At 37.0% G+C, this 16286-nt stretch overlaps 1 protein-coding gene across 2 annotated transcripts; it reads right to left on the reverse strand.

Annotated features, from left to right (window-relative positions):
* Nucleotides 1-294: 294 nt before the first annotated feature.
* gata6 (GATA binding protein 6) lies at nt 295-7245 on the reverse strand. 2 transcript variants are annotated; one of them, XM_038301597.1, is made up of 7 exons: nt 7087-7245; nt 5857-6744; nt 4873-5045; nt 3838-3963; nt 3662-3749; nt 3493-3590; nt 295-1071 (listed from the first exon to the last, which is right to left on the reverse strand). In XM_038301597.1, the coding sequence occupies exons 2-7, from the start codon at nt 6680-6682 to the stop codon at nt 910-912; spliced, it is 1473 nt and encodes a 490-aa protein (XP_038157525.1). In that variant the 5' UTR covers nt 6683-6744; nt 7087-7245; the 3' UTR covers nt 295-909. The 2 variants fall into 2 exon arrangements, with proteins under 2 accessions (XP_038157525.1, XP_038157526.1); XM_038301598.1 differs by having other exon boundaries at nt 5857-6691; nt 7087-7205.
* Nucleotides 7246-16286: the final 9041 nt, after the last annotated feature.

Genomic DNA, 16286 nt, shown 5'->3' on the forward strand with positions numbered 1-16286 from the left:
TCTGATATACTGGCTAAGGTTTGTTCAAACACATCATCCTGTAGCATGCAAACATCTTTTAAGAATAGTACCTTACTCATCCCTAGTTCTGACAATGTTTTAATGTATAAAACAAGAAGGAAGCAATAATTTGCATGTTATGAAGAAAATGATTAAAGAAAGAAAACACTGACACTTATACCCTGTTTTTACCAAACTACTTTCAATACAAGCAGTAAGAGCTCTCAGTGGAAAACACGTGCAGATTCAACAACACTTCAACAAAATAATAATAAAAAAAAGACATCAGAATGGTTTAACATCTGCTCTATATTGATATCTTTATTAACAATCATAGCCACATTCTCAACATTTGGAGATTTATAAATATATATATATTTTTTATTTTGATTCATCAAAGTCATCTCAGCACTTACGGCATGATTCCAGTTGTGGGGAGAAAAAAAAAAAGAACAACAATCTAAACGTCCTCATTGCTTCATCAAGCACTCTTGTCCAATCAGCAGTGTTTTCTGCGGAGGGGAGATCCGTTATTTACAGGATGGCTTTTTTTTTTCTTTACAAAACCACTGGCAGTAGAGATCAGAGTGAACAACGGGCTTAAAAACCATCCAGTGCACGCCACCTGACTGATTGTTCACCATGACATTGCCACTGACTGCAAAATGCCAGCACCAATCCCAGATATTCCATGCATGGATCAAGGTTAAACTCTGACTGGTGCTTGTCTAGCCCGCATTTTCCCTCCGTGTTGGATTCTTTTTGCATCGGCTGGGGTGGGGGGGGGGGCATTCGGAAATGGAGGGGGGCAAACACTATCCTCCAGATATATCCACATCGTAGTGTCCAGACATAACAGGAGAGGTCATGGATTTTTGTCCACACACACACGCACAAAACTTTGAGTGTTTAGGCTAAAGCCATAGGGCACCAGGGTTCCCCCCTCACCGAAGCTACATCTGACGGCTGGGTCAAACCCACACTGGTGTACAGGCTGTCCTGTCCCGGGTATTTCACCACTGAGCCTGAGCCGGTTGCTTCCCCTGAGCCAGGCAGGACGGACGAAGTGACCTGCAAGAGAAGCAAACAAATGTCAGCCAGGAACATCTTTTGGAATTATGTTACCCTTCTAGATTTTTTTGATGATGAGAAAGTTCAGTATACAAAGTGTTTCTTTTTTGTGTTTTTCTGTCTTCTATTTAAAGCAAATGTTATAATATGTGCTGAAGATACAGAAAACTACTGCTGAGGAACACTTTACAGAACAGATCCTGCAAGTAGCCTGTGCATAATTCATGTCTAAATATCTAATTGCTAATTTATAAAACAAGATCTTCCCTCATTATCTTATTTTTATAAGCTGTGATTTATATAAATGTTTACATTTGCTTATGCTGCAGAACCTGTACTGTAGTTGGCTAGTTTGAATACATTTATAGTTTTTACTTAATACATTTACACGACTTACTTAATGCAATATCTTAAACTCAAAACACTGAAACACAACAATTCTATTGTAGTTTTATATTCAAATACTGTAAATTGTCATTCTCAAATTAGCCTAACGGTAATTAAAGAACTTGTTAAACTTTTATCTTGTTTATTGTTTTATCTGGTAATTATAAAGGATTTTTGCATAAAGCAAACAGGCAAGATTGACCCAACTTCTTCAGTGTCCAAGCCATGAATAAATGTTCATTCCAAGATCCACAAAGACCTCTTCTTTGGTTTCATTATTATACCTAACTGACTCTAGTATAGTGAAGGCTTTATTTTAACTGTAATTCAATCAGCAATTGGTACATTAATTACAAGAGAAGTTAAACACTGCAGAGTAAAGTAGAAGTAAATTACTAAATAAACCATATCATGCTATATAGATTCTGCTAGTTTAGGTTACAAAATTATATGCCCCCTCTGTGTGATGGCTATTGCTTTCTCACCATGTAGATTCATATTAAATACAGCTGGAATAAAACTGCTACTTCTGTTTTGTGTGTATCTAAATTGATGACAATATGAACTGGCATTTATAAACTGAACAAAAGAATGCAAAATAAGGAGAATTGATTTCAAAGAACAAAATTAAAACCTGAGAGGAAAGAAAGTAAAAATGGACGTGACCCACTTAAAATAAAAATCAGTGTCTTATTTATCATTTAGACGCATGATTGAACGAAACTTATTCTTAGGATGAGAGACTGCTTATTCATTAAATGAATGATGTTTTACTATGGAAATTGCACAACGGATACAAAAAACTGACTATGCTGCTATCAATGTGGCAAACTCTATCTGATATAATCCTGATGGATTTTACAGAAAAACCTGTGAACTTCTGAAAAATAAATCCTAATCTAAAAAAATATATCCTCTAAATTTTAGTATCAGTCCCAGTAACTTTATATAATTTTTAAGCAAATCAAAACAAATACGACCTTTTGAAAAGACACTTTATTTCACAGATATTTTACCTTAATCCCTGTATTTCTAATGGCTATTTTAGGACACTACCATAGCAATGACTACTGCTATTATGCTTCTACTTTTTCGTTTAGCCAATAGTTTCTGACAGTACACATGTAATTTGGATTAGCGATAGAACCCTATTAAACTGTGTTTCCTGTAAAAAACAGACATGGTGGAAGTTATTTTGCATGTATTAAACTACTTGGGAAAAGCACATCAGGAAATGAGAAAAGTAACAAAATATTTAAGAATCTATCAAAGAATATTATATTGTGAGCATTAAAACCTCTCATGCCCTGATAATTATTAGCCAGTATGACTGAACTAGTATCTAGTTTTCTATCCTATATAGTTATTTTTCTGCTGTTGTAGATCGCTGCTGTGACCTGTCCTATTTTTGTCTGAATAAATGTATCTTATCCCAGCTTTATTTGATAGAGTCGAATATGAAATATAGAAATATCTTACTATGTCCCTTTTCAAGGAGCAAATCTGTCCTGTCAATGTAGGGCAACCATGATTCATTATCCTTGGCATTTTTTTTTTAAATATAAATTATATGGCTCCCCACCCATGGTACCTTACTGCCAGAGGAAAAGACTTTCAGTGTGGAGGGGGGCATTTGTCATAACAAATATTAACAGGGATCTTCCAAGCACTCGTTCTTCAAATAATTTGGAGATTTATAAAAATGTAATACTATTTCTTAAAAAAGAGAGAAATTTAAAGCCTTTTTGGCTTCAGAAAATGTATAAGGAAAAAAACATTAATTCCTCAATTTATACCCTGGACTATATTCTTTTTTAACATGAAGTTAATTTTTGAGACCAATTTTTGGTGAAAAAAAATATATAAAAGCAAAATGAGGGTGCCTGTTTCTCCCAGAATTATAATGAACATCTCCTTAGGTTACTATCCAATATTTCATGGGACCTAATTGCAGGATCTACTGAGGGTCTATTGAACACTTCCCAGTTTGTCTTTAAGCTGTCAGGAAGGGAAAATTATAAAAATGAATCTTACCCCTGAGACTTGTGCAGAGGGAGAGCTTGTTTTGGAGCAGTCTTCAGAATTGGATGAGGAGGTGGATGTGGGAGTCATGGAGACAGAGTTGTTGGTGCCTGTCACGGAAACAACGATTATTACATTGATGCAATTTAGGGCAGATGCCAGACAGGGCAACAAATCTCACCTGAAGATCCTTTGGTTTTATTTAAAGTTTTAGGTTTTCTTTTTCGTGTCTGGATCCCCTCTTTCTTCATGGCGAGCGGCCGAGGTACCTACATGGTGAAAGAGGGAAATCTCATTTAAATCAAGGGGTTTGATTAAGGGATTGTCAGCAGGAATGTTGAAATAAAATGAACTCACCCCGTGTAGCTTAGTGTAGAGGCCACATGCGTTACATACTGGTTCTCCTTCTGCATTCCTGCGCCACAAGGTCGTTGTGCTTGTCTGACAGTTTGCGCAGGAGAGGCCGATTCTTCTGGAGGTTGACTGTTTGAGCGAATAGGAAATAAAATCTTAGATATAAGTAAAGTAATCATTAGATATAAGTAAAACATTTCTTAGATCAAGTTTCAGTAGGTTAATGGGATGATTTGATAATGGAATGAGTATTTTCACTCTTAAAATAAGATGATTAGATAATATGCACTTGTAATAAGACAATGCAGTTGCTTTTTCTTATTTTAATGTAAATTCTCTTGTTCCATTGGCAAAGTGTCTCACTTACCTCTTCAATTCAAGACTAAATGTATTTATTTTAAGAAAAAATTACTCTTTTAGATTTTAAATTTTTTGCAGTGTAAGAAAAATATTTGGTCTTAAGTTGTTTAAAAAAATACCACCCTCCATTAAAATCACACATCAGTCATTAAAAGATCATTTCTTTTTAAAAATATATATAATTCTATTGTGATTTCCCTTTTTAAGTGGACGTCTTTTAACAGCATGTTACTTTAGCAGGAGATAAAAATGGGCTGTGAAAACACTGCTTAATGGAACTAGGAAGTATTTGTCTAAAAGTTTAAATTGTTAAACATGCTGTGCTTAAAAAAATATAAAATTATATTTCTGGATTAAGAAGAAAAAGTATTGAGCTTGTGCGTGGTTTAAAATAATAATTTTGAGATTAGGATTGGACAGCTTTTTTCTTGGTAAATTATAAATTATGCATCCACTTGATCATTTTAACATGATGGTGACCAGTTCAACCTAATCGTTTATTTTAGGAATAAATGTTCAAACATTTTATCTTTTTTGACAAAGACTGGGGGTTAAAACATGAACTGATAAGTAGGCTTTTTTCCTTTCATCATTCACTATGACCTCCAGGAATTGTTCGGGACAATTAGGCAGGAAATTGAGCGCTCAGGCGGTGCCCCTATCTATCTGTCTCCTTACCGTCCTTTTCTGTGGTTTAATTAATGGTCGGCTCAGCCCATTCATTTTGCTGTAGAGGCCGCAGGCGTTGCAGAGAAAGTGGCCCGTGCCGTCGCGCCTCCACAGCGGCGTGGAGATGGAGCCGCAGTTCACGCATTCCCTACTCTCCGCCATGTCCTCCAGGATATCTGAAACTGAGCACAAACGCATTTGGTCAAAAAAATTAAAAATAAAACACATTTATCATATGTGATTTTTTTTCCCCAGACATTTAATTTTAGAGCTTTTTTTTTTTTTTTTTTAATAGTCGGGCAATTTTTTATTCTATAATAGTAGACATGTATAAAGTAAAAATGTAGGAGTTATAGAACCTGTAAAAGCAATTTAGTCTGTGTTGATTGCTGGTTGTTATTTTTTTTTTATTTTGACATTCGCATTTTTATTAATTAATTTAATTATTATCATCATTATTATTATTATTAGAGCAGTCAGGAGGGCCGCCAATGAGGGGATCTAGGAGGCCACCTCTATAAATCTGTTGAGCAGTCCAGCAAATATTACCGACATGCATGAATTTAAACTTTCCTGTCCAATAATGTGCTTATTTATTGTGAACGACTGGCATATATATATATATTTATATATAAATAAACCGAATAAGTTGTAATATTTATATCTTATTTGATTTCTCAATTATAAGTATTTTTAATTAATTAATTTTTAGATGTTTATGTCGGCTACGTGTCACTTGCAACCACAACTATTTTAGAATATTATGAACAAGTCCTTAAATCCCCAAAATGTGCTGTAGTCACCATTTGGTCATCCCCTTTGAACGTTTTTTGAAGGTGTTCCTATGTGCAAAATTATATGTGAATGCACTCGCATCTTTAAACCTCTTTAGCCTCATTTAAACAATTTTGACAACTCAAATGATGTTTTGTAATTTAAATAATTATTTAATTCCACTTCATGCGTCGCCTTTTGCGCTTCTTTTGTTCTTACCTCCGTTTGGACCTCTAATCAAGGGCGCTCCCCTGCTTTGCAAAGTGTGCAGCATGGTGTTATCAAAAGGTCCCCCGGTCCAAGGTGAGGGTAGCTGCGGTGTCACATAAGGGGAGTATGGGTTCGGATAGGTCCCACTGAGGGGCCGGGAGAGGCCGTACTGGTCCCTGCTGCCCACATTCAGCGTGTTTGTGTAGCTACTGTCCCTGGGGGTCCCGTTGTTCATAGGCGGACTAGGGGGGTAGTGGAACCGGCTGGTGGTGTGAGGGCTCCCGGCGCTGTAGGACGATGGGCTCTCCGGGTTGGACTGCGACCAAACAGAGTGGCTGGAGACGCCGTGCGCGGATTGCGCAGAGCCGCCAGCCTGCAGATAGGAGAGGCTGGAGATCATCGGGTTTACCCTGGAGCTGGGGACGTAGACCGGGGAGTTAGGGCTGGAGTGCATGTAACCACCGGAGGAAGAATCATATCCAGTCTGGCTCTGGGCGGCGGCGATGGCCAAAGTTTGGTACATGTCTGCGGGGTCCACCAGCAGGCTTGTCTTGTGCGCTCCGGCGGAGAGGACGAGCTTGCTCCCTTGATCCAAGTCCGTAAACAGCGGGATGTCCTCGCCGGTGCTCGTGGCGTTGCCGTGGTGTCCGAAATGAAGGTAGGAGTGAAGCGACCTGTCCGGGCGGCGGTGGCCCAGCACGTCCAGCTCACTCGGAGGCGTGGTCCCGTCCCTCCTGCTGCTGTCAGCGGGCAGGTAGCTCTGCTCGGCCGGCGAGCCTGGGCTGCTGGAAACTTCTCGCTTGACCATGGACCAGCTGTTTTCCCCCAGGTCCATCCAGGAGCACTTTCCATACACAATCAGAGTAATAAAAAATAACTATCAGAGGGCCGACTACCCTGCAAGAAAAAAAAAAAAAAGCTTTAAGGAAACCATGAATCTAAATGATTATCCATCCAAAGAGTGCCATGCTTTCATAAAGCGCCCTTGTCAAAAAGCTCCACTCCCACCAACGCGCAAGCTTACAGACACCACAGATAGGAAACAAAATGCAATATGTCTTCACAGCAAAAGAGATAACCGTTTGATAAGACCCTAAAAGAGATAAGGGGTGAGCGATAAAACGAAACCCCCGAAATAACCACTTCATTCCCGCTGCGTTTAACAACTCGATTGAATCCCATTAAGAAGACTGAAAAAGAAGGATGAAAAAAAAAGAAAGTAAAAAAAACAGTTTGTACCTTTTAGTTGATTGCCATAAAGTCGCAGGAGTTTCCCAGCTGTGCGCTTTGCGTTGGTTTCTGCTGCTTCTTCTCCTGGGAGTAACGGGAAGCGTCAGTGAGCTCTGACTGGGTTTATGAGAGGAGGCGCCTGGAGCGCAGCGGCCGCAGCCACGGGGCCAATCAGGGGCCAGCTGGGGACTGGGAGCTCTGACTGGGTGGAGAGGAGGCAGAGCGAGGACCAATCAGGGGCGGCTTGCACAGGGAGCTCTGTGGGGGTGCCAGCCTGAGAGAGCCCCTCCAATCAAAGGGAAACCCGATCGCAACTAGAAACTTTGATTTCAACACGCAATCAGAGAGAAGTTGAAGCTGGAATGGGCTCCTTTATTTACTACGTTTCAGTCTCATCAACAGCTTTAAACGACGATAGACCTTTTAATTACATTGTCATGTAAAGTCTGGTCAAAACCGGTAACTATTTAATTTAATTTGGTTTATTGTGTTTTTTAAACTTAGATGCAGATGTTCAAAGTGCTGCAGCATCAACACATAGATCAAACTTGATTTAATGAAAGAAAATCTGAGAAATGTGATTACTTTTAAATAATTAGATACATTTTAGTAGAGCTAGTTGAACCATATTTAAATCATTCGTGCACTGCAAAAAATGAAATCTAAATAAGTAGTTTTTTCTTAAACTAAGTGCATTTGTTCTTGAATTGAGGAGGTAAAGTGAGACACTTTGCCAATATAACAAAACAATTTACATTTAAAATAGGAAAAAACTGCATTGTCTAATTACAAGTATATATTATCTAATTATCTTATTTCAATAGTAAAAATATCATTCCATTCGCAAATCATCCCATTTAACTACTAAAAGTAGGGAAAATACACTTGATTTGAGACATTTCTACTTATTTCTAGATTGTTTTCGCAGTGTATAATAATAATATAATATAATAATCTCCCTACTTCTATCTATCTATCGTTTAGAAACCAAAGATAATCTATAAAATCCTTTATTGGTTTCCCCTCTTTTGTAAACCGACATTGATCAATAACTCATAATTGGTTTATTTCAGTGGGGCCACTCTTTGCCAGCAGCTTTTCAGGATGCACAAACTGCTCAGCTTTCTGCCGCTTTGAGCCGCGATGATTCGCTCAGCCCGAATATACATTGTGATGATGAGTGAAGTGATCAAAACAGGAGATGAAAAGGGAAAAAGGTGACGAGGTGTCAATTAAATCATTGTCTTCATTTACAGGTGTTTTCAGGTGCGCGTTGGGGAACACATAAGTAAGCACGAGCTTGTCAGCAGAGCTATTAATAAATATTTATATATAAAACTAGGCTACTATGGTTAATAAATGCTTTATTTTATCTAATTTATTACTGTTATTATATATTTATAATATTGCATAATAATCTTAATAATAAACAAGCTGACTTGCAGGAAGTCTATATTACAGAGGCTTTCTCAAGAAATCCCAGGAAAAGATTATTTGCTGATTTATTGTAAAATGTTTTCTAAGCTGCATAAAGTAAGACGGTTCTCCTTTCTCTGGCTACATCTAGCCCACATGTCACTGTCTACTGTCTTATTTCTTAGTGGTAGCAGAAGGTCTAAGGAAGTTGCAAAGTTTTTCAGATGTGTTCTAATATGTCCAAACAGAGTCAGCCTGATGTATATGTGAACAATGCGGCTGTTCAGATTCCCCTGCTTTTCTGAAGCGTCCAAGAGAATTGGAAATCTTAGAGAAAGAAAAATCTCTAAATCTTTAGAGTTTTTATTTTATTTTTATTTTTTTAACACCAATGGCAAGGGCAAATATAAAACATTTTAGAGATACAGTGACTTTGTTGGGGGGGTTGCTTGATAATAGAAGGATTGGGGCTCTGACATAGGATGACCAGAGCCTGCTGTCTTATTTGAGATTTATTACCAATAATAATAAAAATGTAACTTTATTCACCTCACATTTGAGGCATTTACTTCTACATTTAACCCATCTTTTTGGAGAGCAGTGTGGGGTTAAGGGTCTTGCTCAGGGACCCAGAGTGGCAGTCTGTGTTGGTGGGACTCGAACCCACAACCTCAAGATTCCAAGCCCTAACCACTAGGCCGCCACTCCCAACTTTGAAATGAAAGTCAGGCGCCTTCATAAAACCATTGGTTCTGAAATCATATTTTGGGGGGGGACCTTTAAGTGATGTTGAAGGAAATATTTGAGAAATGTCTAAAAAAAAAAAAAAAAAAACCCAGTAGATTTCAATACAGAATGCAACAATAAACATATATAAATGGGGAGCAAAAAAACATAATGATGCTTATCAGGAAGTGGGGCTCTGGTGTTATTCTACCTGAGGCCTTACAATCCTTATAACCATTGTAGATTTAGTAATTACACAAGAATAAGGATAACAAATGACCCTTTATTGTTTGACATATCCATGGGCTACTGCTGCTGTCTTTTTATTAGACACACTGTTCATGCTGGAACACAACTACTGGAAGATCCTATCTTTTTTTTTTAACTACAGCAGAAATAAATCTAACCAAAACTGTAGTCTGTTTAATAGAGGATATTGTTATAAGGTAGAAGTGCATTTATTGTAATGTTCCTGCTATTGAGCGCATAAATAGAGGCCATTTCTACACTGCTGTTTGTTTTTCTGTGTGCTACTGAATCCCATATAAATAATATAGTCTGGGTTTTTTTTGTTGTTTTTTTGTTTTTTATTCCATCCGACCGCTCTGGTTTAGTCCTTTTGTCTGTGTTTTATATAATTATTGTTTTCTTTTTGATGGGGGGGTGCGGGACTAAGATTTAATCAGTGTCTGTAAATCCAACTAATTCAAATCACTTTCAGTTGGCAGTTTTTAGAGAGGCGGCAGCAGTCTCTCTCCGTCACCTCTCAGGGCTTTTTTCTCTCTCTCTCTCTCACTTCTTGTTGATGAATGAGGTGTTTTCTTTCGGAGAGATGTCAAAAGTGTGCTTCTAGTCTGACACGCGGGTCCGCAGGGAAACGTGAGGAGGAGGAGAAGTGGCAGGACGCCGCCCTGTCTCCTCTCTTTATCCGCGCTGAGGCCCTCCGTGCCTGCTGTCTGGGAAGACATGCAGCTCTCTAATCTAATTGCCTTATCACACTAGCTGACCATTGGGCCTATAAACTGGACAAAGACAGCCAGATTGGGTCTGAACTGCGAATAGTCTTTCCCTAAACTTGGATAAATGGGCCTACTGTACTTAAAAAAAAAAAAAAAACACTATAAAATTAAATTATTATCAGCCTATAATGACTATAATTATAATAATGATTATTATTAATAAAAAAATTATAGAGATATCCTAATTTTATCTGGATTCTAGTTTGTTTATTTCTTAGAGGTGTAACAAGCTGATGAGCCTCTTCAGGTGTCACAGTTTTATGTACCAACTTGATAACGATTATCTCCTCTGCTTTCATCTGCAGCTCCTGATTGACTCATAGCTACACTGGAAAAAAAATAATAATAATCGAATTTTTTTTCTTAAAATAAGTGCATTTGTTCTTGGATTGAGGAGGGGAAAAAGAGACATTTTGCCAATGGAACAAGACAATTTACTTTTAAAATAAGAAAAACACAATTGCATTGTCTTATTTCAAGTGCATTTTATCTAATTATCCTATTTTAAGAGTAAAGTACTAATTCCATTGGCAAACTATCTAATTTACTCAGATTAAGGGTAAACACACATAATTTAGGATTTTTTTAATTATTTCTAGATCGTTTTTCTAGTGCATTCCTGCAGAATTCAACGTCTCATGTATAAAAAGAACAAATATTTACATTATATATCAATATTAAAAATAATACAGCTGTGGTGATATGTTTCAGGTGACACACAATGCGTTGCCTACCGTCCCCTCTCTCTCATAAAGGCCACTGGAGGTTTTTTTTATCACGCCCAGCTTATGAGAATGTGTGTGATGTCTCAGATATGATTGATGAGGAACGACGGCGCAGCAGGAAACGCGTTCAATTCATCATCTCAACTGCGTCCTTTTACGCGTCATTGTTTGGATGATGCGTGTTTTTAAGGGAGGGATGTTGCTGCTGAGGAGGAGGATTTCGTCAATACACAACTTTTGATTTGAAATGTGTACAAATACAAAGATAGAGAAACTGATTTCCTTCTCTTTTTTTTTTTATTAATTTATTTATTTATTTGCTCTTTTTTTTGTCTGGTGTTGCTCAATGGAAGATAATATTCTGACCATAAAATTTGCTTATAAAATTGTTTTGAATTAAGTGATCATACAAAGTTTAATTTTATACATAGATTAAAAAAATGAATTAATGTAGAAAGGGATAAATAAATTTTAAAAAATCAATATAAGCCTCTGTGCTTCTTTAAAAAGAAATGCATATATTAATCTAAGCAGCCAACACAATGCTTAAATGAAACATATACGCTTCCTAAACTTATTTCCTTTGAACAACTGATGATTCTTTTTTTCATATTATTTTCCACCCTCTGTATCTAGAAGCCTCTAAGTGCATCTTTAGTTTCCAAATCCATTCAGGTCTTGTTTTAGGTTAATAGTGTTAAAAGTATATTTTCTTTTTTTTTTTTCTTTTTTTTACGTTTTTTCCATTTTTTCCTGCTGAAGTTACCAAATCATAAATACATAAATAAATTCCCACTCAGTTCCACATTTGGTAAGAACTGAATAATGGTTCAATGAAGAGTTAAAAAATGAAATGGGAGAGAAATATGTAACAGATGATCAGGAATTTGCAAATAGTTTGCAAATAGATTGATAGGTTCAGAGCAGAGAGCTGTGTGCATTTTAAAGCATCGAAACTCCAAACCTTCAGCAGTTTTAGACCATTAAATTATAAACCAGGACAACATTCATGATTGTGATCAAATACACAACTCTTAGGAATGGATGCTTTGATGCAAAAACAGGGATAAGACTGTAATTTTTTCTATTTTCTGATGGATTAAAAAGTGCTTTCTCAGATAAGATTATTTTTCCCCTTTCAATGTGTTACATGTTTGGAAAAAAAAGGACCTAGAAAGAAATTGGTGGGTATTGGTTTGGAAAAAAAATCTCAACAGTTCATGTCTATTTTTCTGCTAACACGAACATCAGGTAAAACAATATTTATTTAAATAAAAGCTTGATAGATTTAATAATTTGTAAATTATATTATAACAGTAAAGTAATTTTGTCCAATATTTAATTCAGTTAAAATGGTAAAATAAGAAAAAAAAATGCATCACAAAACTGATGTCTGCTTTAAGGTGTATAACTGTCTCGTAATTCATAAGTTGAGAATTTCCCTCAATATTAAATTTAACCCATCAAATGTAAATCCTACTTTCTAGATTTACAGCCTCCTGCCTGCAGAGCGTTGAAAACATGAACATATTTGCTCTCATTTTATGGAAGACACAGTTAAGTTTTACACCCATTTCTTCCTGTGCTTCCACTGAATGGTAGCCTGTCCTGAGCTGCAGGAGCAAAGGCTGCTGGGAGGCCTGTGAGCAGCGAGCCTCTCCTGTTTGAAGTAGTAGATGATTAAACGGGTCATGACAGGTGTAAAAGCAACCTTTGTCATCTGGGACATGCAAGCGTCCTTGCTTCCTCAGCTCGCCCACAACGGAAAGGCCCTGCTCACCTGCCTGCCTGCCTTGCCTGCAGTGTGTGTGTGTAGTTCTGGTTGTGTGTGTGTGGGAACACATGGGTGCTTTTTTAGCCGAGTTAGAAGGCAGCTAAAATAAAACCCAGCACAATAACTCTCACTGTTCAGCATAAATGAATGGCTTATCTTTGTAGTGTTTAATTTTGGCTCTGCACGCTTTGGAACAGAAAAGCTTCATCTTTCCTTTTTCGTCTTTAATCTGAGAGAGATTGAGGGACATTTATCTCTTATTTGTTTATTGGTTTTTATCATTTTTGCCATACTGTCATATCAGGTTGACATAGACTTTCAGGGTTTTCTTGACCTTTTCTTCAAAATTTAACTCCAGTGACTCCGACCATACATCAGAGTTTAGCACATTGTTGTTATTTTATGAATCCATTTTAATCTCACATGCATTCCTAATCTATTGTCCCTTGAAAAAGAGAAATCAGGCTTCTTTAGTGGAAACACAAAGATAGAGTATATTTGTTCTGGTATCATCAGGAAGATAAGTCCAAATAGAGTCTCGATAGGGCAGAGTAAATCACACTGTAATGTTTAACATGAACAGGTTTGGCCACTTTATTTTTTTTATCTGCTCAGGCTGGACTGGGCCTCAAAATCTGAATGCAAATAGAGCCAAGCTCAAAATATCACTTACAATTTAATCCAAAATAGTTTTTAAAAAAACAAAAAAAACCAAACCTGATTTTATTTTTTAATGTTTTATTCCTACCGGGTTAAAATTATCTTTAAGGAATCTCTTTCAAACATATTACACTAAGAATTAGGAGGATTCTAGAAAGAAAACTATGTAACCTTAAAGGCAACAACATATATTTTATAAATACTGCTGTACTACAATTGTACATTTAGAAAATGTGCTTTATGGATTAAAAAAAACACAGCTTGATAAGAAATTATGATTTAGAGAACAGGATTCCACAAATAATGTCTATTTTTTTTGTAAATAATGAACTGAGGAGGAAAATAACTTTTAATTCTGCTTTGTAAACATTTGTGTTGATGACACTGCAAAAGACAAAATGATAACATAAAGGCAAATAAACAGCTTTGGGTAGGTTTTCAATTGAATTTGTGTGAAGCTAAAGAAAACAATGAAAAGAACAATTACTCAGTTTACTTATATTACACCAAATCAAGGCACTTTCCAGAGACAATTCAACCAGATCATACAGTCGTAGTAGTTCCAAGTTTTCTATTTAAGGAAAACCAGCTGATTGCATCGGCTCATTGACTTTCGTTCCTCTTGGATGAGCATGGGGCAATGGTAGATATAGGCTTGCATTGTGCCATTAACTCTGCAGCAATCCCTCACACCAAGAATGCATGCAGTGACAGTGTAGACAAATTAAATGCTCCCTTTTAACAGGAAAAAACCCTCCAGCGGCCCTCTGCCAATCAGGGGTTCAAGAACGGGGATCGAACCATTCAACCAAAGAACACTGATCTATAAATACTTTCTATGTTATAAAAGGTAGCAGTAAACTATTCCATAAGGGGCTCTGATAAGGAAAGAGAAAGTCAACGATTGTCTTCAGATCTGTGGAATGTATCTATGCATCATACAATAATTTATATTTCTGTCAGAAAGCTTCATCTCAAAAGGGGTAAATGATGTTTTCTGTTTGTATAAAGTGAACATTTAATCAGAGGCTATTCTGTATGAAGGTATGCAGCATGAATGCATGCTATCAGAAACCTAACTGTCCTTTATACGCACTAAACAATTGAACTTTGCTTGTATTAATTTTCTTTGATATTTTCTGAATTAGCAGCAATAGCATCATCTTTAAACAGAGAGAGAGAGGCCCAGATTTTTGTTATGTAATTACAGTAAGGAATGAGTTGATTTGAAGGCTTCAGATAAATACACATAGGTGAGAGGCCTTACGGGCAAAATCTGATGTGGAGAATAGAGCTTCGTCTGTTGTGCAAATCGGAGCCCGTGTCATTGTTTCCATTTTGCAGTGCCAGCCCCTCTCTCTGTGTTTTGTCTCAGTAGAGAAGGTCAGGTCTCTATGTGTACTCTGTGACTTTCCCTGAATCAGCTGTTTGGACCCTCAGGCCTGAGAGAAAACAGCCTTGGATTGAGTCGACGTCACTGATAGCAGAACGGAGACATTTAAGGAGCGGGTACCGGAGGTGGCAGAATGCCTGCGGGGTGTGGGGGGGGACGGATTCTGTGGTGGATCCTGGAGGGGTGCAGCTGGTAGACCTTGCAAACCCACACATGTTTCAAGTAGACTTTCAAGGTCTACTGAGGCCTAGCTGCGCATTGGGAAGATAGGAGCAAGGAGTGTGTTTTGGAAGTGAAATAATAAACCTACTGTTAGACTCAGACCAGAAACACAGATGGGATGAAGAGGGGAGGAAGAGGGATAAACTGTAACGTTTACTGTAGATTTAGATAGAAATAACATCAAGTAGTTTCCACCGGATGCACCTATGAAAGGTTTCTGTTGCTTGGAAAGCTGTCATGGCTCACTTGTTACTTTATGGGGCTTCTGCTGCATCAGATGAAGTTACTGGAAAAGCTCCTTCAATATGAAGCTGTGCATAAAGCAAAGAAAAGGTCAGAATTAGGCTGAATGGATGATGATGGAATATTTGAGGAGTACATTTTTTAATGTATATGTTTTGATACACAGGTAGTGCCTCTCTCAAATTATTCTATCAGTTTCTTTATTAAAAAAATATATGTATTGCATATAAAATGAAAAAAAATATTTTTTGGGTTATGCTCATTTCATGACCTCAGAAGCTTAACATATTAATTACAAAAAAACAATACAGAAAACCAGGAGAGGTTTACATTTTCTTATGTTTTTTTTGGTAAATCATCCAGTAAATGAAAATAAATTTTTAAAGAACTTGAAGGGTTTATTTTTGTTTCATTTCATTTGATGTCAAGCTATGGTTTCTTTTTTCTTTTAAAGATTTTTAAAAAATGCAAATCAATTCAATTTATTGAGCTTGCAAAATGATTTTTGTTAAAATGAATAGTTGCTCCAAAAGAAACATGATTGAAAATGTTTTTGCTTAAACTAGACAAAACTTAATTTCAGAAAAAAAATGTCTTTCTTTATAATTTTTTTCACTTCTATTTACCAAGAATAAGGGGTAAAAAACAAAGGATTTAATAGACATTGTCTAATTATAGTGGGAAATAGTGAATGCAGGCCCTGACTTATTATAGGTACAGTTACCTTCCTTTCCAAGGAATAAAAACGTGCTATAAAATGCCTATAGATTTTCAGAGGGAAGAACAAATAAGCCAAAGATCTGATAAGATTTGAGCTTCCTTCAAAATAGTCTGAAACTGCAGCAGACTCGGCCCAACTATGGCGGCGGGGCATGGAGCTTATCCTTCTCTAAGCGTCCAGCCTCACTTTGTCTCTGCCTCACACTCTACATACAACTCCCTCTCAGCACACATTAAACAAACTCACAGTCTGAGGTTTCTGTCGCCTTGGCTGTCGCTTTAGTCACTCTGCAGACAATGAAAACATTGAG

Source organism: Cyprinodon tularosa, unplaced genomic scaffold (assembly GCF_016077235.1).
Source record: "Cyprinodon tularosa strain WSP-4 unplaced genomic scaffold, ASM1607723v1 ctg47, whole genome shotgun sequence".
NCBI lineage: Eukaryota > Metazoa > Chordata > Actinopteri > Cyprinodontiformes > Cyprinodontidae > Cyprinodon > Cyprinodon tularosa.

What these genes read in the sequence shown, in the direction of transcription:
- gata6 (XM_038301597.1), bottom strand. Translation starts at nt 6,682, where the DNA reads ATGGACCTGGGGGAAAACAGCTGGTCCATGGTCAAGCGAGAAGTTTCC. An exon ending in GATTAGAGGTCCAAACGGAG is followed by an intron (nt 5,046 to 5,856) that starts GTAAGAACAAAA and finishes GTTTGTGCTCAG; the next exon opens with TTTCAGATATCCTGGAGGAC. An exon ending in CCTCTGCACAAGTCTCAGGG is followed by an intron (nt 1,072 to 3,492) that starts GTAAGATTCATT and finishes CTTCTCTTGCAG; the next exon opens with GTCACTTCGTCCGTCCTGCC.